The sequence below is a fragment of the Rissa tridactyla genome, chromosome 15 (genome assembly GCF_028500815.1).
Source record: "Rissa tridactyla isolate bRisTri1 chromosome 15, bRisTri1.patW.cur.20221130, whole genome shotgun sequence".
NCBI lineage: Eukaryota > Metazoa > Chordata > Aves > Charadriiformes > Laridae > Rissa > Rissa tridactyla.
This window is the reverse complement of record NC_071480.1, coordinates 9357813-9380861: the sequence shown is the minus strand read 5'-3', so window position 1 is coordinate 9380861 and position 23049 is coordinate 9357813. Positions and strand designations below refer to the sequence as shown.

Sequence of the window (23049 nt, the reverse complement as noted above, 5' to 3'; positions counted from 1 at the left end):
ATGCATAGGTTTGGTAAAAGCCATCAGAATACCTCATTCTATTGTGTCATGCTGATACTAGAGCATCTTCATATATCTCTATATAAATTGTTCCCAGTAAATTGAAAAAACTAGCAGCTGCAATAAGATACAGACTGATTAAGGATGTCAGAGATTTTTGCATAGGTATAAAATATAAGTAATCCCCCTTGCTTTCTCCCCATATAACACACACGGAAAAAAGTCTGTTGTCCATAGTGTGCTAACATACGGAGGAAATAAACTTTGAATTTATCCAATTTTCTTTCTGTTATGAGAAGGTTGAAGTCATGACATCAGTCAGACAAAAACTTATCACCTTATGTCTATGTTTGCAACAAATCAGGTCTCAAGCAGTATAAATTTAGGGGGATTTATAGATGAAGGCAGAGATGATATGATCAGTATACAGAAACTTTTGGTAGAATAACCAGTAGCTAGAGAACCGTGTTAAATGAGATCGTAAGCTAGTATGTGGGCTGCATGCAAACTAGCTTGTAAGAGCAACTCCTGTGCAGCGCAGGAGCCGGGCTGCTGCCTAAAATGCTTCAGGGGTCCACACACAAAGATACAGCATATTCCCACTCATACATGACTAGATTTTTCATGGAAATGCAACATAATTGTGGGGAAGGAGATACATTTCATTAATGACTTAACCCCTAGGAGAACTTTGTCTGTTAGCTAAGCTGGAATAGTGAAACAATAGTGTATGAATCTAGGAAAACAAAAATACTCAATTTCTTTAGACTAAGCAGTTTAATTCAGCACTTGTATTCAGCACTTTGTATTTAGTTTAGGCCTTAGTTTCCTACATGAAGCCTCCTTAGATTTTTCCATTATGGTTCTGAATACTTTTCTGTTACTTCGAGCATCTAAGCAGCAGCACTAATTACTTTAATTAAATGTAATCAGACACTAATATTGCATAATATCCCTGCCCACTAGTTAACTTAAGTGTGCAGTCTCAGGTTAGTCATCCTTAATTAGCCTTCAGCTGAAGTATAAGCAAAGTCGTTCTGATCACTGGGGTGTTTACCATTGCTACACTTTCTGTCTAACCATACATAACAGGCAGCAACGAGCATGTATTGGAGACATTCTTAAGCATGAGCTTCCCAGGCATTTAGAAAGAAGTCAAAGACTGCAACACAGACTTACGTGTCTGGGTGACAAATCTAACCTTTGTAGTGCAGCATCACAATATGGGACCTCCACCTTCTTGACTTCCCGGTGTTGGGCTGGTGTGACAGGCATTGCACAGAATGCAAGGTTTCCCTGTCAAAAACAGAAATAACATTATAAAACATCCCCTCATAGCAGCTATTTTCCAGTGCAGCTTTTCTGGGACAATCCCAGTTACATCATAAATTCTTTAAGTAATATGAACCTGAAGATAATGGACTGCCCTGTTTGGCTTGCCATTTTATTGCACTTACCATGTCTAGTTTGTTTATTTATTTTTAAAAGCTTGCTAAAGAATTGGTTTTAGTGATACCAAGAGTATTTCTGCACAGAAGATTTTTTTTTTAGTAATACTAGAAACCACTCAAGCAATAGATTTCCCTTTTAATATTTTCCCTCTTGAACATAATTTGATGTGGGTATCTGCAATTCCAGCCATTTTGTGTGCTATTCCCTGGTCTTGGCTTTCCTAGAACCATAGAGCATTACACTATCATCCCTCCTTACAGATTTAATGCAATACATACTAAGAGTAATTACTCATTTTGGGCTTTGCATGTGAGCTGATTTTATTGTCCGTGCCAAGGGTTAAGAACAGATATTTCACCACTGAATTTAAGGTATTAGTAGTGCACATTCACTTAAAAACTCCAGCTGGGGAACACAAGGAAACTAAGCTTTGCTAGGCATAACGTGTCAATTATGGCTGTACCACTTGGATCCCTTCAGGGCTGTTTGAGCTCACCTGCACCTGTAGATGTACAGACAGACTAGCAAAAAGAAGAAGCAGCTTCACCTAAAAATTGAGGTTTCAGATCTTTTGTAATAAAAGTAGCATCTCCGGACAATGGCTTATGAACTACTAGAACAGGCAGATACTCAACAACTGCAAAACACTTCCCATCACTTCTGCGTAGGTACTTGTGCTGAAGTTTTGCAATGCAAGCAATAGCCTAAAAAGAACCCTGAAGTTTATCTACTTTTGTATCAAAGTTGCATGAAGCTATGTATTAACCCAACCAAAGTTTTACACGTAAGTACACTTAAACTTTGAGGGCAAAAAGAACTAAGTTGTTTTATAAAACATGATAGGAAAACACTCACCAAGATCAGTCATTTTCCTGAGGCTATGCTACTCAGAAGATATTTTCCACCTGTCCACCCGCCACGGAGTATCTTCCCAATGGGTTAAGTCTACTACAAATGTGAGGTTCAAATCCAAGCAACACTATGTGGCCCCCATCAGAGTAGCCAAAAACTGGAAGCAGAAACAAGCTTTCACGTGGCAAAACCCTGCGTACAATTAGCCACAGCAGCTGAAAAGCTTTTTATAAGCAGCTGGTGGCTTGTTTTCAGCTCCACCCTCTGGGAGAAACACCTGAGCATTCACACTTGTGAAGTTTTTCACCTGCTAAATAAAACTACAGAATAGTTCTGAAAAAGTCAAAGTTGCCTTATATACTTTATACTCTGTGATCACAATGTGTGAGCTTCTCTTATAATAATGCTGGGGTTTTTTAAAGAATTCTACTGAATATGAACACTTTTGAAAAGCTGAGTAGAATGGAACAGTTCCAGTCCAAGGACACATTGTATGTGTGCAAAATTCATGTAAGGACTAATGAGTCACATTCCTATTGCTCAATAAATATTCTATAATACTAACAGCAAAGAAGCTATTTATAATTGAATCTGGGATTATATCTAGGTACATTCAAAAAAGGAAAAAAACCAACCCTTCTTTCCTGATACAAAATGAAACAATGAGACAATATGTTTTGGTCTTTGTGTATGAAGTTTTAAATTTCAAGTAATAGATGAATTTGCCTGTTTTCAGTTTCAGTGTATGCATGTAGACAGTATGACAATTTTAATTATCTGGCTATCTCTCTTGCATGTATTTCTCTAGTCGTTCTAGACTTCTCTTAAACTTGCACTCTTATATTTTGCAGTTCCCTCCTTTTGGGGTTTGGTCAACTCAGCTTGGAATCTTTGCTCTGTTGGGAAAAGACAGTCACCTGTCAATATTGAAACCAGCCATATGATTTTTGATCCCTTCTTAACTCCACTTCGCATAAATACAGGGGGAAGAAAGGTATGTGTTCTATCATGTTCTGCTATAAAAACAAGAAGTTAGTAGGCTTATGAACATTTGCTATATTTTACATTTCTAAAGGATTTACATTTCTATCTCAGTCAGCTCAGACAGAATAACAACAACATAGTGCTTTGCAAATCACACAATTTCATCACTGCTGGAGAGAGAACAACCATATGTTTTAGGTGTCTTCTAGCACATATTTATATTTTCGTATTAGCTGATACTTGAAACTGTGCTATCTGGAAGAATAGCATCTCACTTAGAAACTCCACGTTTATAATTACATTTGGTGTTCATCCTGGGTGGCATTTTAAAAGTGCTATTCTAAAAATGTTTTAGATAGCCAGGACCTTCTTCTATTCATCTAAATGAGGATAACATTGCAGTACCATCACGTCAAGGGGTAGGAAAGGATGAATGAGCTTCTTTATGTTATGAAATAAAAGAACATATCTCAGCATGGGACAGGCAGACAGATGTGTTCAAAAAGTAATCTAGTTTCTATGTTATCTACAGCATATTGGCACTCATAACAAGATTATTTTTTTATTGGACATCTCCTCACATATATTAATTAGAAAACAAAATGGCAACATTTATTTTAATAGATCATAAGTAAATCTCCAAGGATGTTGGATCAGATGGAAATGATAGGTTAGCAAAGACTGTCTTGCTTATATAAAATCAGCATGGTGATTTCTTACTGAAAAGCGACTGCCACAGCTGACTAGTTTATTAACCTCTATTTCTCTCTTTTTCTAACTAGTTTATTAACCTTACCTTGTTTAACCAGATTTGAAAAGTATATCTTAATAAACCGAGGTAGGAAACCAGCATCATTCTGGGTTAGATAATGTGCACACCCGTGGCTCAGGCACTTAGACTTCTAGGCTAGTCCATGTAGATTAAAGGTGGAGGCGGGAAATGATCGTGACAAAATGATGCTCTGCAAATGGGTGGAGATTGTTGTCGGAGGTATATGGACATATAGAAATACTGGTGATAGGTGCTAATCAGTGATCATATCATCCCTTTTGTGCTTGCGGACCCAGTGCTCACAAGCAGAATTGAAACTGTTATATATCAGTGTATACAGTGAAAAAATACAGAAAGTTAACAAATGTAAACAATGAAAGCAGATTTGGATCCCAAGCATGTTTCACTTTTAATAATCTCATGCTCACATCAATAGCATAGTTAGGGATGTTTTACATACATGGTTCTTAAAAGTATTTACTGCATTGCCAAGGTTAGGTGCTAACTCATTCTTTCCATTTATGTTTACTAAAATAATTACACTTACTAAAAATTAGGAGTATAGAGAAATTTTAGAGTGCAGCACCAAATCTACTTGGCTCCTAAATTACCATTCAAAGAGAGGCAGTCATTTGAAAGCACTTCAAAAAACAAACTGATCCTAATGATTATGCTTAATGATTTTTCTTTCACTAAGGAATGTATGCACAGTATGGAAGTTTAAGGACAGTCCTAAAATAATGAAGTTATCAATTCCGTTTATCCAGCCAAAGGGATGATACTTTTCAATTCTAAATTTTTTTTATAAATGAAACATCTTGAACCTGTTAACACTCTTGGAAATAGTCGCTAGTTCATAATGTTTTTGTGTTACTTCCCGATGTGGGGGTGCTTAAAAGGGTGTTTTAAAGATTTTGTTGCTCATACCATGCAGGCAGTTCTCTTTTATTCAATCTGTAATACAAAACAATGCAGATGGAAAGGCATTGTGACTTACAATATCAGAAGAAGCAGAAACTCCAACAAAAGGTTATTCCAAAATGATTTATCTTCTCCTGTTGTCTTGACAAATGAGATTTCTGCTGCAAACAGCAGGAGATGTTAGGAATTTGCTCTGTACTTCACGTTGAGGTTCTGGTGGTACATGTGCACACACATCAGAATCGATGTAAGCTTCATCACAGAAATGATAAAATGGTGGTATTGTCACTTCCTGAAGGACAGTAATGCTTCTAACTATGGCCCAAATTTCAGGGTAATATGTACATTTTGCTTTTTAAGCAGAAATGCATTGAGGTTTTTCATTTTGATACAAGAAAGAGTTTTATTGACTCTGCTATTTACATAAAGGCTGACATAGTTCAGATTATTTATGAATTACAGAATGACATAATTTGAAAATCAAGAATAAAATTACGTGGAAGTTGTCAGCGAGTTGAAGCCAGGAGTTTCAGAATATTTAATGTCTCTAGCAACTCCAGGAATTCAGCTGTTTTTTTGTACCAGCTCAGGGTGAAGCAAATGTTTGATTATTAATAAAATATCGTAGGCACAGATAACCTGGGAGATGCTGTGTTGGTAATGAGGTGTTCTTTCTACACTCACAAATATGAGCTTGCTGCTGGCAAACAGTGATGGCCTTCTGTCATGTTACAAGAACAGAATTTGTTCTAGTTGTGGTTAGTTTCTTTTAGAGAGGTTTCTAAAATGGTTGAATCAAATTTCTCCTTTGAGGAAAAGATTGCAATTTTAATGCCTTAAAAAAAATTCTTTGCTCATAGTTAAGGCTTCAGTGAGGATTTGCTTTGGCAGGTAGCATATTTGTGTTCACTTTTTTGGTAATGTTTCTCGTATGTTAAAAATGGAGGTGTGTTTCATATGGGCTGAAGCACTTCAGTTTTCAGGGCAGTGAACCAATTGGTATAGCAGCCAGGGAATTTCTGAGACAAGACTTGACTGTGATTATGCTGTACATGAAAGGATTTTATGGAACTGATACTAAGAAAAATGGTGAATAAATAAAAAAGGGATTTGATATGGTTTCAACTCAAAGTTATAATAAGCAAGCTTACACGTATAGTGAACAAGAGAGACAGCTAGTTGCACAGGGTCAAAATTATGTGGCTCATTTGAAAAGGGAGATGGGAGGAGAGTCAAGCCTTAAGAGAGCGCTAGATGGAAGGAGACATTCAGTACAGTTAGTCTTGGAACAGTAACTTCAAATTTCTAACAAAATTTTTTGCTATTAAGGTAGAAATCAGTTTTATTTGAGTTTGAAAACTCAAATATTTATTTGAGTTTGAAAACAACATTTCTACTCTGTGTGCTTCACTTTTGAAATTAACTTAAGAAGGAACAGAAGTGGTTCACCCACAGGAACAGAATCCAAGACCAGTCTAGAGAAATTCAAATAAGACATACCTGGGTGATATGATCACTGACTTAATACTTCCTCTTAACACTTTCATTCCTGGCCACTTGTTTCTCTCAGGCCTTTACTTTTTTGAGGGTGGGGAGCATTGCTTAATTTCTGTAAACCAGCTACCTCTTTAGTTCTCAATTTCTACCTCAGCAGACCAAAACTGTTCCAAACCCTTCCATTACAGAATCTATGACTAAAGATTCTACCTTAAGTGCATAGTTTTCTAGCCAATTCCATTAGAGAGTTTTTGGGTTTTTTCAGTATTGGTAATGGAAGGCATTTTAGTAAGCCAGATTGAGACTCTCCTACAATTTTTTAGACCACTTGGGAATAAAATAATACTTTTCTTGTTTCTAAAGAAAAGGAATGGTCTGAAAGGAAAGTATGAAGGATAACATCACTGTCTTCCTATGCTGCAGCCTACCAGGGGAGAAAAGGACAGTCTGTGGCGTGTTACATGGCAGGTGACTTAATAGGTACTTCTGATCTGAGGTTGAGAAGAAAATTCTTCCCATTCCATCCAGGCGCAAAACGAATGGCAATGCAATTTACCAAATATTTATACCTCTTTGATCCCAGTTTTCACAATAAAATTCCAGTGAGCAATAATATATTGCTTTATGTGCTGTCCAACAGCGTGGTATCGAGTCATGCGATTTACAATTCAAGCATCATCAGATGTTATTCTGAATTGTGCCGTGTTATTTGGTATGTTTGTGCTTCTCCATTTCCTGAGCAAGTGGCTTTTCAGGTCCTGAAGGCTGAGTATCTTTGATACAGATAATTGGATTTCAAGATCTAGAATCTCAGCACAAGATATTTAATGAGTTTACTTGAAGATAAATTCCCCAGAAGAAATGCTGCTTTTGAGGAAACTCCCCAAGTTTTAGCTCTCTCTCAGGCCCAGCTTTGTCTCTTGATTATGCATTTTAGTGAATTTAACATGCAGCCCATTTCAGATAAACAGCCCTTTTTAATAAACAATACAAACCCTTATTAATATGCAAATCACCCTCCTGCACTCTGTCACAAAGAAAAACACCATTTTCCTTTCTCTGATTTTTTTTTTCCTTTGGATTCACATAAGCACCAAGGCAATCAGCAACCAGACAAGAGAATAACTTTACTGACAAGGCAGTGTAGTCTAGTGACATTTAGGCAGCCACCAGTATGGGTTTCAGTCTCCAAAGCAGGGATTTCCAGACTGTCATGGATGATAGTGGTGGATGAACAAACCACCTCACTTCCCACTAAGCTAGTCCTCCGCTAGGAATTCTTCCTCCATTCACCAGTGCTGGCAGCCTCCTTCTCCAAGAGCTCTACCTTTGGTCTCCCCAGATTTTTCCCGACTTACCTGTAGCCCATCTGCCTTTGATCTCCTCATTCTCTGTGGACTTAATTTCAAGAGCCCTATTTCCAAGATTCTTTAAGATTGAACTACAGTTCTTGGCCATACTTATTTTTTCCCCATATAAACTTGTTAAGTAACAGCGTTTCCTTTAGACAATAAATGCATCCCTGCCAATTAGTTAAACCTTGTCATGTAAGTGATGCCATGCGTTACTAATCATTTTAGGTCATGCTCAAGGACTTAAATTTTGGTTTAAGGCGGATAAAGTTCTGTTTAAAATCACTTTATTTTTAAGACAAGGAAGGCCATTGTACCTGATGTTGACCTCTGGGGAAATAAACAAATCAATGTTTGCTGGCCAAGGAGTGTTATATACATTCTCTAGCTCAGTGTGCATAAATGAAAGTTACTCAGTATGATCTGTAAGTCTGTTTTCTCCTATGAGACATTAATGAATGCAATCACATATTATTTAAGTTAATATCTTTATAAATAATTGGTTCATTCTATACATCACAAGATAATGGTGATATTTAGCAGTTTCTAAGCTAAAATAGGATAGGAGAAAAGAGATTTATGAATTGAAATCAGTTAAATGGTTTCTCTGCCAGCTAGTTCTGATTCCATGCTGTTCAATCAATTCAGAGTATTACTAGCATTTTTCTCAAGAGTGCAATATATGACAACTGCCAAGCTTTGGTTGGTGATTACTGAAAGGACAGATACTGGTGTGAACCATATTTCAGCACTGCAGGAATATAAAAAATGAATTGTTAGAAATGGTCCAGGAGGAATGGATAGCAATAAGACATCAATGTCATCTGTAAACTGATTTGTGATGAATTTTTAGAGGGCTTAATAATATGATGTTTTGATTTAGAGTGGCTTTGGAAAGTCAGAAGTCTGATACAAACATCAAAAACTTTAATGAATAAAAAATGAAATATAGTATTGCTGCTTAAATAATTGTTTAACATTTCTAACACTTCTACAATATTGCATGTTCTCAGAAGTGCTAGTAAGTGAACATAAAATGAAAACAGCAGGTTAAAGTAACTTGTTTATTCATCCTCATCGTTGACTTTAGAACAGGAAAAATTATTTCAGAGGTACTTGCAAACTTTGCTGTTAGTAGAAAATATATAGGGAAAAACGTATATTCAGGGTCTAGATCTATCTCTATACTAGGACTTTTGTTTCCGTATCACTTCAGTGATCCTTTCTTGAGACTGAATCAATTTGGAATATGTGGGGACTCAGATATGCATCTTGGTATCTTCTAAATTTCTGGTTGTCTGTGGTACTGGAGCACCACTGGTAAAGGAGTCCTGAACAAGAAAGCATTTCTACGGTTTCGTGATAGTATCAAGGTTATCTTGCTCCGGTATAACTACTCTGCTTGACATTTAATCTTGCCTAGTGTCATAAAACAAGGTCACTTATCTGCCGTAGGAAACTTCCTAGGAGATCCTAGATTTAGCAAGGAGTGATTCAGCAGGATTACTCCACAAGCTATATTGTACCCTGTTTTAGAGCTCGGGATATGCTCTTATTTTCGCAGCAGTACCTTTCAAATTATATGTTAAACTGTATCTCGGCTGCAGTTGTGTAGTAATTAAAAGCAACCCATGGTGTCCTTGCAAAGGTGGGTATGCTAACCCTAGAAATGCATTCAGTGGGATGTTGTTTGAAACATCAGGGGGATCTGCTGTTACGGACATTGGGCAGTAGATCCATTAGAAAGTTAAAGAGTCTGTGATATTATCGTAGCTGGGCTAACTGATTCTAGCCAAAGGTCTTGTCCATTGCTTTCTGTTTTCCCTCCTCAATTGTTTATTTCAATAAGTTCCTTTCCTATTTTCAGTTCCTAATGATGTAGCTTCAGAAAAAGATTGGAGCAGCAGCTGGCCTCCAATTACATAATAGTTTGACATATTCAAAGGAATTTTCAAAAGTACCAACTTTGTTCTTAATGCCCTTTTTGTGTCTTCTAATATATGTTGTGCATTGTTTTGATAGTATCTTTTTTGGATTTATTTCATCCTGCACTCAGGTCTATTTATAAACCTAGATATTTATTTCAAGCCTTGCAGAAGTAAAAGTAAAATAGATCTTGTCTTTGTACTTGATTCTGTACTTGGGGCTATAATCACTGATACGAAAAGGCTGACGATTTTTTTTTCTCACACTGATCCTGCGGTCGTAGTAAAAGTGTACAAGTCTCCTAATACTGTATGCTTTAAATGGAATATAATTTGGTATTTTAGCATTGTTAAAACACATGTCCTGGTCTTAGAAGGATGATTCATTCTTTGCTTTTTTTTGTTAGGAACATAAAATAATAAATGTATGACATATTGAAACTTAGTAAAATAAGATAATATTTTCTTGAAAGCGGGTATTTTTGGCACAATATCCAAGAAATGTTTTTTACTGAGGGCCTGCTGTAACGGATGGGGATGTTCCATGTCATTCTGTACACAGAAATTGAATCATAGTATCAAAGTCAAGATCTGGGGAAGATGCTAGCATATATAAGGTTATTGTTCAGCTGCCACCTGTTCATTTGAGGCAAAACGCTTGCCAACCAGAACTAATGAGAATCCACGTATTTCTCCTCCTGGTAAATCCCAGCATCGACATTTTGCAATTTTGCGCTCTCCTCTCAGTTCAATGGCAAAAGGCTGCAATTTGTAAAGCAGTTTTTATGATCACTGGTTGTGTATATTGGAGACTTCTTTTCTTTTTCTTCTCAGAAAGCAAATGTTAGGTACCTGCTATGTTCAGTTATCAGTCCTTTAGGAAGGTGACATATTAAGAACTTTAAATAGCTACGTAGCTACAGTAGCTAACATTGCCTGTGTTTAAAAACATCATTGCAACAGTTTCTTAAACATTTAAGAACAATTTACACAGCATCCAAAACAGATTTTCTTTTTTCCCTTTGTAATCAATATAAGCCCACCTTGAAATTATTTTGAACTGGTAAGTAAATAATTATTTATCAACAGTTCAGAATAATTCTTCTTCAGTTCTTTTTATTTCAGTATTAGTTTATTCTCCTATCTGAGTTCAAACATTTGAGTTTTGCAGCTTCCTAGCTGGCAGGTGGGTATATTAATCTAACTGCTTCTAATAGTATGTTGACTGTGGTTTTGGTTCTTCACCAATTATAGTTGGTAGCAAGACTGACTGTTAGCCCATCGGCCTTTATATCCTACATCTGTCGAGTATGTATTTATATCCAGGCTATTTTTCCTGAAGATGATTTACAAATTGCTCTGGAATTCTATAACAGATTGTATGTAGATTAGGAAACCGGTTTATACATGGTTATACAAGAGAGGAGACTTTATAATGTATGTGAGGTGTCTGCTGCCCACCTAGGCAGGAGATACATTTTGGCTGAGGATGGGTTTGCAGGAGAAAGGTAGCAAGTCAGCTTTCGAACAGGTATGCAGACAGCAGGCATAGTGATTACTTGTGGTCTGCTGGTGGCAGCTGTGAAGCGTGAGTTGTAAGAGACTCCGTTCCCAACAAACTGGAATCAGATGCAGCCATTGAGGAACCTGAGGAAAAGGTTCTCTTTCCGTTTTTTACGTAACTCTGGCTTTCATCAAAAATGGTTAAAGCTATGGACTGGAGACTGTTTGTTGTTGGGTTGCAGCAACCCCAAATAAGTGAAGACAATCAGGAAATAAACTAAGATTCACACTGACTTATCATGAGTTTATTCACGTAAAAGTTAAGGTTAAGCAAACCTGCTTTGTGGCTGGAGCATTAAGCACGAAATAATTGCAAGTCTGGTGTTTGTGAAACTTTTCTTGGTTTTACATGTCCCTGTGTTGTTTTACACTGAATACAATCAAGAAATCACCACGTTTGTCAGGGATTTCTGCCTGTGTTGCAGCTGGAGTAGGTACTTTATAATAGACACATGTCAATTCTGCTGTAAGCTACAAAAGACGGGGATAAATAACACTGCTGCCAGGGTGAAATACAAATTGCTGTGGCAGTCAAATGTGCCATTTAGAATTTTGAGTAGCAGTTTGGTTTAAGGGAGAAGTGCAAGTTCATTGTTCTTCCTCCTGGTACTGTTAATCGCTGACTGTTGAAGATGGAAGCAGGCACAGTTTGCTTATAGATAGGAGAATTAAACTATGTATTTTAGGATTAGATGCTAGAAAGGAGCTTAAGGGAAAAAACTGAAGCAGTGGTCAATGAACTGTATCTAATAATCAAAAACAAATCTGTGGATCAGCAGCTCCTCATCAAACTGGGATCTGCATGGTAAAGCAGTGGGGGTATTTAAGCTGTGTGTCACTCAACAGGCGGAGGAAAACCATCAGTAGATGATTCTGGAGCAGAGGAGGAAAATGTACATAAATTGGGGGTAAGAAACTGTTCTTAATGTAAGGGACAGTGTATATTACAGGGGTGGTAGACCTTGCAAGAAAACTGGAAAGCAAAAAGAATCCTTTTGTATTTACCCTTTTTTAATTTGGGATATGCTGTTGCTGTGCAGAAAGTGACAGAAAATCATAGCTCATAGTAGTATTGCTTAGCTGTGTGGTAGCCCTCTGTGTCACTTAGGTAAGTATTTGAATCTCTAACTAATGTTTGTTTTATGTACCTTTCAATTGAAAGCAATTATAACTGAAGAGTTTTACCTCCAGCTTCTTTATCAAGTTATTGCTTGTGTCCCTGAACAATAAACAGTCCCAAACTATCAATGTAGGTCTGGCAGTGGAAATTTTAGCTTTTAAATCGAAAAAATAGAAGGAAATTAAATTTGACTACAAAAAATCATTGGGAAGTCTGTTTTAACTGGCAAATGTGAAAAGATGATTAAAATAAAGAAACATTTCCGTTTGTAAACGTGTAAACTCAGTAGAAAATGCCAAATACATAACAGTCCCATTTTCATGAGTCTTCTCTAGGATCCAGTTCACCTTTCGTGTCTCAGTGTAGAACATTTGTCTTATAGGAAAAATAAGTGTGTTTGTATGTATGCCTTTGTGTGTATGTGTATGAGACTCTTAGCTTACCTCCTTTTTCTAAAACTGTATCCTGTCATTCATCATTCCAGCAGTCAAATAAAGGTGAATGAACATCTCAGGTTTCTTCTGCAGTCTATTTTCCAGAATTTTTCAGAATCCAAAAACTCACTGTAAGACATTTGATTAAAGCATCAGTCTGAAGAAACAGCATCATTTGTAAAGAAAGTCAATAAACTGATGATTTTTTTAATTTACTTATTGTCCCTGTTGCATCAGCTCTAGGTTTGAATAATGCTGTGAACAGGGAAAGGGATGACTTCAGTAAAGTTATCTTGAACTTAAATGTGTATAACTTGCATCACAGCCTAAAACGAACTGAAGGAAGTTCATATGGGTGTTGATATACCCTGAGGGGATTGTTTCAGAAAGGCAGTTGGAGCATCTGAAGTGACTATGAAAAGATAATTCTGTTTTTTCAAGAAGGTTGACTCTTCATTTCAGTGTTATGAATTCACAAGGTCTGACTACCTCAAAACTGCTTTGGGGATCAAGATGAAAATGTACATCATGTAAATATAAGTAGTGCTAATCTCTAACCGCTGACATACTGCTCAGGAAAAAAAAATGTATTGCATACTGCACTCCTATTTATTTTAACAACTCAGTGCCACCTGTCACAGGGAAGCTATTCAGCAGAAGAGGGTATTGCATGGAATACACTAACTTCCACGGGATGTTGCCACAGAGATACATCAGGTATATATCAGGGATGAGGAGGAAGGGGAAGGAAAAGAGCAGACAAGGGTTAATAAGGACAAATTGTGTTTCTTTACTTTCTTTGGATGTGTAGTAAGAAGGAATCAGTATACCCTTTACTCCCTGATCCTTTCTTCTGTGCCTCAGCCAGCAGCTGGAGGCAGCATATCAACATCATAATTTGATACTGATAGGGTTAAACCCCTGCATTCATGTTCTGCAGTCCTTCATTCCCTGCCACACAAACAGTGCAAAGAAATATATCGCAGATATTACTTTAAATCACAGCATGTGCCAGGGCTATGCCAAGGGCAGCACAGCTGTGCTGAGGTGGCACTTAAAAGCTCCTTTGAAGATACTTTGCCTTAACTAAGTATTTACACTTAACTAAGTATTTTATCTAGTACTATTTTATCTAGGACTACTTAAGACCTGTACCCAAAATAGTGTTCAAATGTACTGCGCAAGGAAGCCTTTGGGGGAAAAAAAAAGAATTAAAATGTGAATATTTTGTAATCACACAAATGTACTTTAGATATCATCACAGCCCTTCCAAATAAATGTATTTTTGTGTTTAGTTTTGTAAAACATTATTTATATGATGGACATTAATAGCTACTTTTGAATGACTTAAGCTTTTGATGCAAATATACATTCATGGTCTTTTCCTTCAGTGTGTTACTAAAAACCGACAGGCTGCCATGGTTTCAATAGCCTGAAGATCGATTGGAATGTAACTCCCTATTTGACACCTATGGAGCTATTTACTAGGTGTTGCTCAATTAGAAGCACAGAAACTGCGTTAAACAGGTCTTTTGGTTTGATGTAGCCCAGGGACAGATTTGAATGCTGGAGAAACTGCACCCAGAACCTCACTACCAAGATGGATTTGGCGTGGACAGAAGGCAGTGACATTGGAGAGACTCTCAGATTTGTTAGCCACCCAACAGTAAATCCATGCCTCTAAATCTCAACTTCAGGCTTAAAACTTCAGCACATTATCTTACCTATTTGAAATCTTCTCAATGCAAGTAAACCACTGTCTACCCATGGATGTTGTATCTAGGCGTTTTATGGTGCTTACACCACACTCCTTTTATGTATTTACAGAAGGATATTGTTTGGAAGCACAAGCATGTATGACAGCATCTGTGAGCAAATTTCAGATGGAATGGTCCTCTATTATCTTGCAAAGTTTTGTGGCTCTACTTACCCATTTGTCATTACCCAAATGACCTCAGTCCTTGAGGTAGCTACATATTGGTTGTAAATGATTTTTTGTATCTTGTTTGACCTTTTGGGAGCCCTCTTTGTGACAAATCTTCTGTTAACACAAAGTGTTCCATGAACAGAAGAAGTAATGCAGCCCAGTTTCCTACAGAACCTCACTTTAGCTTCTTTATAGCCTCTGTCCCGTTATCACTTCTCCACTACTCTACAGATCCCCTCCACTAGAAGGCAAAGGCAGAAAATGCCGTGGCTATTTCCCAGTTCCTTTGTGCCAGCTTGCTTGCAAACACACCTGCTGATTGCCCAATTGACTACTGCTAACGGCAGTCTCTAATACCTGAGTTTTACCTGACTGTTCCTCAGTACAAAATTGGTTTGGTCCTTTCTCCTACCCAATTTTCACATAACACTGAGGTATCTTCTTCGTTGTCAAAGTTGGATGAAACTGGCCAGCAGATACTGGAGTTGGTGCAGGAAAGTATGAAACAGGTCAACAACCAGTTTGCTACTATTATAATGAATTATTTGCAGTATCTTTTGTCCTAGGCATCTCATTGCAAGGAGTGTGTGTCTGTGAAGGCAGGAGCTATCAAAGCTAAGGCTTGTGTAACAAACAGGGAATTTCACGGGTTGATGTATATTGAAGAAAGAAATTGCATATCCTGTAGACTGCCACGGTTAACATCACCATTTTGCACATCAGTGTTTGGCTGCTATTTTCTCCATCAGAAATGCATAATTTTCAATATCTTTCAGGGAGTACAGCACTGAGAACTCAACATCATAAGCAAAATAAAGTTAATAAACTAATAAGAATGTAGCATTGCTTGGATAAAAATCCTAACAATGTACCCAAAGAGTGTCTCACTCAAGGAGTTTTCGTTTTAGAAAAACTTTGTTTAGAGGATCCAGCAGCATTTGAACAGAAATGGTATGCTATTTTCTTACTGTTGTGATAGATTTAAGTTAGGGATGTAAGCATCATGAAGCCCTTCTGGGAACCATTGCAAACTACAATGCAAGGACGCGTGTAAGGACTACTATAATTATACTGAGCAAGGTCACAGCTAAAATCCTCTTACGACTATATGTTAAGTCTCACAGGCCAAAGGTGCACCACAAATAATCTGCTCAAAAGTACCAAAGCTAGCTCAGAGAAGGAACAAGCACAGGTATCGGCTTAAATTATGCGAACAAGGTATCTGAGTTGGCACTGCACAGCTGGGCTGGAGCTCAAGCAGCCATGGTGGGCATCTCTGCATTCGTCTCCGTGGTTTGGGGGAAACTTCTGCCTAAACAGCTCAGGATATTTGAATGGACTGGTATTTTTCCAAATGTCATGTTCTTTAAATGCTGTTTGAAGTTGAAGGTTTACTCAGTTCCCCTTAGAATACCACTGCAAATATCACCAAGATGTTTATATGTGTCCAGCTGCTTTATCACCTCCTGTTCCTACACTCCCAAAACAGTGCAAGGGAAGAGAGGAAATTATTTATCAGGAAGAAGTCTTAGATCAGTTTCATGATGAATGCTCACCTCTGCAAGTGAAGGCATAATATCCTCATGAAAGGACCAGTACTTCATTCTCAGTGACTATCATGTTGTACGTATCACTGCCTGGACTGCTAACAGTAACCCCTCGTGCCTTACAAACTAAGCAAAAAACATAAAATGAGAAACACAGTTGTGAATATGTTGTTCACCACAAACACCATAATATGTTTGTTCATTGAAGGCTATGCTAATGAAAACCTCTACAAGGCACTAGATAAGATCCCAGAAGTCTGCACAAGTCAAGGGAGTATTTCACTTAGATCTCCCTCATTCTTTGGGTAAAACCTGTTTCATTTCCGGATCTCTGCTAGTGCTGTTAATATGAGGTATTCTCAACCCATTCTCTTTCCTCAGCTAGTTCCGGGCTCTCTGATTATCTCATTGAAAGGATTGAATATTATTTTGACCATTGGATTTTGGCCATATCTTCTCTTCCGCTTAGACTTTTCTTTTCCTGAAAGCCCTTAAGCTGTAAAACCACGTATCCATTTCAACATCTGAAATCTTTTGTCTAGTAATGTTTATCCTTTTTTAGTGCACCATTGTGCCCTGCATATGTGTAAAGGGAAGCACAATGAACTATATATTAGAGATTCCTAAAAAGGGGAATTACTGGGAGGAGCAAAATGCATGCCAACACTTTAACTTTTCTTCCTGCCTCTGTCAGATACCATCTGTTATCTTTAACAGGTTTGAGACTACCAGTTTCCTGTGGGCAGCATAGAGGTGATTACTGGAGAGGGAGCTGTGCTGTTGAGCTGTAAGCCGGTGCTGCATGGTGTGGAAGTGTGTAGCAGCCTTTAACTGAACACTCCACGCATAAATTAGGAACAATATTACAGCATCTGGTATATGTAATGGGAGAATAAACCAGCTGTACTAGATGAAATATTGAGTATGTCAAATTATTACAACAAACTTTATAAATATTACTGCTAGTCTGACTGCAATCATTTTTAATAGCATGAGAAGACAGAAAGAGAGAGGAGTTCTGCACCTCAGATGTTATGAAAAAGAATGATACGACTGTAGAAAGCACAAGGAGCAACACCCAATTAGAGCAGACAGAAGCTAGCTAAAAACAGGAAGGAAGCTGGAAAAGCAATTCCAGAATGAGCAGGATAGTTCTCATCTCAAGATCAGCCATGATAGCAAGAGTCCACAAAGTATTAGAGAGATACGTTTTGCAATTTTTTGCAAAATGAAAGTTACATTTCATTAACTTTTTATGGTATTTGGAGCCCAATCAATAAGCTTTACTACCTGCATCCTCTGTTGGCTCATTGAAGCTAACTGGGCTCTCAGCTTTCTGTCTTGGTGCACTATAGATGAGCAATCACACTTTATTTAATGACTAAAATGGACACCTTTGGTGATACTGGCTTCTTCAGTGAAATATGTAATTATTCCCAGCTTATGCAGCTTTTATTGAATTATTATTGAAAACATAATTTCATGCTTGGTTAAGTGGTAAATTTAATTCATTTGCTAGCAAGATACAGTAACAAATATGACATTACCAGTATTGCTTCCAAGAAAGGAGAGGAGGTTCTGTATAGCTAGCCAACAAGTATAAATGAGCTAAGCGCTTGTTGGTTAGCTTTTCGCCATTTACTGCTGATGGATTTAAAAGTGCAGGGAAAAAAAATTCCATCTAAAGCAGGTCAGTTCTGACTTGCTTAGTTGTCACTTAGTTGTAATACATCAGTTGAGTCTTGTGGGTACATTACAATCCCAGTTAGTTTTGGCAAAATAGAAATGCCACTGGTCCTGCTTTTTGGTGGCTTCAGGACACAGATGGGTCATTGACTGGGCAAAGGACAATATACAATTTATGTCAGCTTTACCTTTCCATTTTTTAATCCACTAGGTTTTTTCCATCTTCTCTGTAAAAAATGGCCACACACGAGTCAGGAATTCCAGTGAGACTAGACTTTTTTTGAAACAGAGAGGTGTGTCACTGTCATTGCTTGGTTTGATGTTATCCTGGCCACCATTTTCTGTCTTTGTTACCAAACCCAGGAGCAACCCAGTTGCTGCATGCTTGATATTATCATGTTCTTAACCAAAGTAAAAATACCTGCAAAAAAACTTTAAAGATATCTGAATTGAATTCAACCGTCTTTCTGTCTCTCCCTAGCTAAGGAGGAAAAGCTACTCTTTTATATTAAAAAGCCTTTGATTAATTGTTCCCGGTCTTCATACCTTTTTAGAAAAGGTTCTTTACAAGCGTATGTAGTCCCTTCTCATTGATAAAGGAAGTGCTCTATGTAATACCACATTTTCTCATTTAAATACTTTCTCAGTGTTCTGCTTTTTTTATTATGTTTGCAGCTGTTTTAAAGCACTTTAGCTGAAGCCTCCAGAAGTAAAGTACACACAGATGCCCTTTAGTAGCCTTTCTGGCTTTGTCTATCGTGATCCCTCATAATTTTCTTTGAATGCATACATCTTTCTTTGATAGTTGCATATGAGATTGCCAGCGTGGCTCTGAACAAACAAGGGTGCATTTTAAAGGATAAGCAGAGTGCCTGTGAAATCATCGCACTGCATTACTATAGCTTATCTTCCGACTCTCATGGTCTGTAGTCCTCATGGATTTATTTCGTCTGTGCTTTCGCACAGCTTTGATATGCCTTGTACCTTTGCATCATTTGGCCTGCTTAGACTCACCATAAAGCCTTATACTTAAAGGATAATGTTCATGATGGGGAAAGTATACAAGGCAATAAACAGCTTTCGCAGGTGATTAAGCACACTGAAGCAAAGCTGAGGCATTTGAAAACCCCAAAAGCTGTTTATTGTAAGCACAGCAACACGTCAAAAAGAGAAGCTGTGCTCAACAAGCCACAACATTAAATAAAAGCTTTTCTTTGCCTTGTCTTGCAAGGACTGGGAAGTTTTGTAGTGCTGCCTTCATTTCACTGAATAGATCTTTCCTTCTCATTTCCAATAGCGTGGGTGGCTTTCATTGTGTCACATACGGTGTAACAGGAGATAGTTCCAGTATAATTGCTTGGGATAAAAGCAGCAAAGTGTCTTCAAATTGCTATGGAGGTTGTTGATGATAGTCCTTTCCTCCTCTTCCCACCCCACAAGAGGCCCCCTTTATTCCCAGCTCCTTTTTTCGCTTTACTACTCCCTATGTCTGTTTCATGATTTGGGCTTTTGGTTGTTTTGTTGGGGTTTTTTCAATGGTATCTTCACCCCTCTTTTCCCCAACACTTCAAAGTTTTGCTAACAAGAACACTTGAGGCTGAAACATTTAGCCAATTTAAGGAGGAGGTTAGAAGCAGGAGTATTACGAGTCACATTTTTAATGCTAGGGAATCTCTATTACGCAAATAGTACTGCTTTTGTAATGATAAATTATCTACAACTGAACAGCCTTTTTTAGCAATTATAATGTACTAAACCATATGATCATTAAGGGTATTTTCTTTAAAATGTGGCAAGTCTCTTTTTTTTTATTCCAACAGAGGGCCATTTGATAAACTCTTGCAGATTTCTGTGGGGCTTCCTACCAAATGCGGTGAATAAAACTGCACTTGCAATTTTCCAGCCTCAACTTACTGGCACACGTAACAGTAGTTAGATATCTTCATGGCTATCTGTGCAAGTTAGATGCTTAAGTGATACTATAGTTAACTGCTGGCACAAACTGTATGACAGAAAAATAAGTTATAGGTCAGTAACCCTCACAGAAGACTGTAATTTTCTATGAGTATGAATGGAAGGAAACTTACAATCTAAGGAAAGAATATTTAATATTTTGCAGTGGTTCACAAAGACAACATTTTTGCTGTTTATTCCTGAGAATTACAGCATAGTCTTTCTCATTTATAAATTAGTCCTTGAGGCAGTATCTTCTATGAAAGGAAAATATGAAAGGAATAATAGAAGTTTGGTAACTAGATTAGATTGAAGCCATATGCTGTAAAACAGAATTCAGCAGATAAAGGGATAGTTGGGAAAAAATCTGGTTAGCAATTCCAAGTAGTTGTTGACTGAGGGGTTTTTTTCTTTCATCTTGTCCTTGAATCACTTCTAGAAGAGCAATGTGTTTTAGGGAAACTAATATTTACTCATTTATGCATGCAAAAACATTCCAATAGTGTTGTAAAAAAAACCCTGTGTACATTACATTCTTGTCTCAGATAAATATAAATCCCGTATAATTCTGGATTTGTACCAGTATTACTGAGACACAAATCTATCCTTGAATATCTTTATCCATTGTGCCCTGTTAAGTTTATCTAGGCCAAATCCCAAATCACTAAAATGATGGCTAAATAAGGAGAGGTGGAATTCCTCAGCCTCACCGAGAGCCAGCAGGAGCGTTCACATCGTGGCAGCCCCGTGGGGAATGTGTAAGAACTGCGTGCCGATGAATACGCTGTTTTGTGGTGACTCCTTGAGAAGGCAAACTCAGAGCAGACGCTGGTATCATAAGGAAAGACACACATAGGAAAAACGTGTTTCATCTACAGTCGCTGGAATACATTCAAAGGTAACTGCTCATCCACAGATTGTGCTGTACCATTTTGGGAAAACATGCACATATTGTGTCTGCGCAGGGCAGAAGAGATGAAGTGCAGAAAGAGATGTCAGACCCTGAATGTGAAAAACTATAACTGACAGTATGTGTGTGGATTCTCCGGGAACACAGGTGTCATGTGAAGACGCGCTGAGGATTTCAACTGTAGCATTTGGAACAGGAATTAAGGCTAATGACAATAAACATATTGACTTTCTTTTAGAAATCTCGTTTCCCTCTTAAAAGGAACATGAGTTGTTTGTCCCATTTCGGGTCAGGAAAGAAGCTCTCACAGACTGAGTTGCGTTGCCTCTCGCAAAGGTTAATCCTCAAACTCTGTTCTCCATTTACTGTTGTCTTGTCAATCTCTATAATGATTATGAAGTAAACATACTCAGGAAGCTTTTTATATTTGTTGTATACTTCCAAATATACTCTGAATAATATGGAGAACTGGTTTGAAGGAAATAGAATAGGATGCTTATATTTTGTAATTTTTAAATAATTTTGAGTTAACCGAGACTGGTTTTGTAAATGGATTTTCTCATTTTGCCAAAGATGTAACATTTTTCATGGATGAATTTGACTAGTGGATTATATATAACTAAAAGAATGCTTTCCTGATGAGTCGTCAGAAAAGCCAGATGCTTTTAGTGGGAGGTTTTTGGTTGAAATAGATTTGGTAGAGCTTTTCCCCCTTATTGCACTTTCCATCAAAATGTTTGTTGCTCATTTTAATTAAAAATGTGGATGCTGTTATTTTCTGCACTATAGGGATAAATATCACAGTAAAGAATGGTTCAAGAGAAATTAAGCTATTCCATTAAAACTTTTTTTCTGAAACATAAAGCCATTTCCATTACAGAAGTTTCAGAGGAAACTTTGTAGGAGTTCTGTGTTTTTAACATAGTTACGTACCTAATGAAGATTTCCAAATATTCTGAACCCCATTTTCATCAACAGAACTTAGTGCCTGAATGAGCCTGTGTCTTTCAAAATCACTTCAAGTGTCTATTTGCATCTTAAGGGCTAAATTAGTTTTAAAACTCTGACCCCTAGACTTCTGTGAAGTAAATGATCACTTAAAGCAGTGTTGTCCTCCACTAGATTAAACAGACTTCTCATATTGTAACTTCATCTGAATATATTTTCACTTCAACCACAGTTAATATGAAATATACTGCATTTTGGATTTGCTGCATGAAAGGAAGATTGATTTATTTCAGGTAGTTTATAGACTATTTTATTATTCACATCAAGATCTCATCTATTCCCTCTGCATTTATATTTTATAGCACTTTAACTGATTGATTTGATTTGACCCAACACTTTGATGGCACCTTTGCCACGGAGGCTGCATACATATAACACAAATCATTTACTTGATTCATTTCAAAACTATTTACCTTACCCTTGGGTTATTTTGTGAACTTCTGGCCTTTTGGTTCTGACCAGATTAACCAGGCAAATGCAGGTAAAACACAAGTCCCTAGTCCCCAGGGGTAAATGCCTTTTTCACTAACTCACATCATCATATTTACAGTGCTGTACAGTATGATTGTATTCATACCAACACAGCAAAGACTTCCGCGTTTAGGCCTGAATTTGTCTGATTTCCAAAGCGCTTCTTGGCGCTTTTTTTTCTCTCTCTGGACTGCTAGGAACAAACCAGATCAGGCATAAATGGTTTCATCTTCACTGAAGTCAAATGAGCGGTATTGGCTCTCACCAGTGTCTGAATCTGCCCATTTTGTGATGCAGAAAGGCAAGGTAAGTTTGCCAAAAGCTTAACCCAAAGCTCGGTGATTTGAAGGAAGAGCCTGGATGTCTGCTCCCCCACGCAGACATGCTGCATTATCCTTCATCAATATGAAACAATTTAGAACTCTCCTGTACTTCAAACATACACTGATCATTTAGAAGCCCTTAATAAACGACTCAGAAATGGAACCTAGATATATATTCTTACCAAAAAAAGTGCTTAAATTATTTTTAGAAAACATTACAAAGTAAGTCTGAGTATATTTTATGATTTCTTTTCCTTTATCTGTTTTTTCTTTTCTCTGTGCTCCTACAATCTCACAAATGAAGAGAGTTTTGTCTTACCTGGGTGTTATCAGAGGATTTTGTCCTTCTGGC

The 23049-nt window shown here is 37.4% G+C and overlaps 1 protein-coding gene across 3 annotated transcripts in view; it reads left to right on the top strand.

Annotated features, from left to right (window-relative positions):
• Positions 1 to 23049, top strand: part of CA10 (carbonic anhydrase 10) — a 207147-nt gene that overhangs the window by 77711 nt on the left and 106387 nt on the right. For all 3 annotated transcript variants that reach the window (XM_054221638.1, XM_054221636.1, XM_054221637.1), the window contains one exon: positions 3156 to 3298. In XM_054221638.1, coding sequence (XP_054077613.1) covers positions 3156 to 3298 — 143 coding nt within the window. The remainder of the gene's footprint in view (positions 1 to 3155; positions 3299 to 23049) is intronic.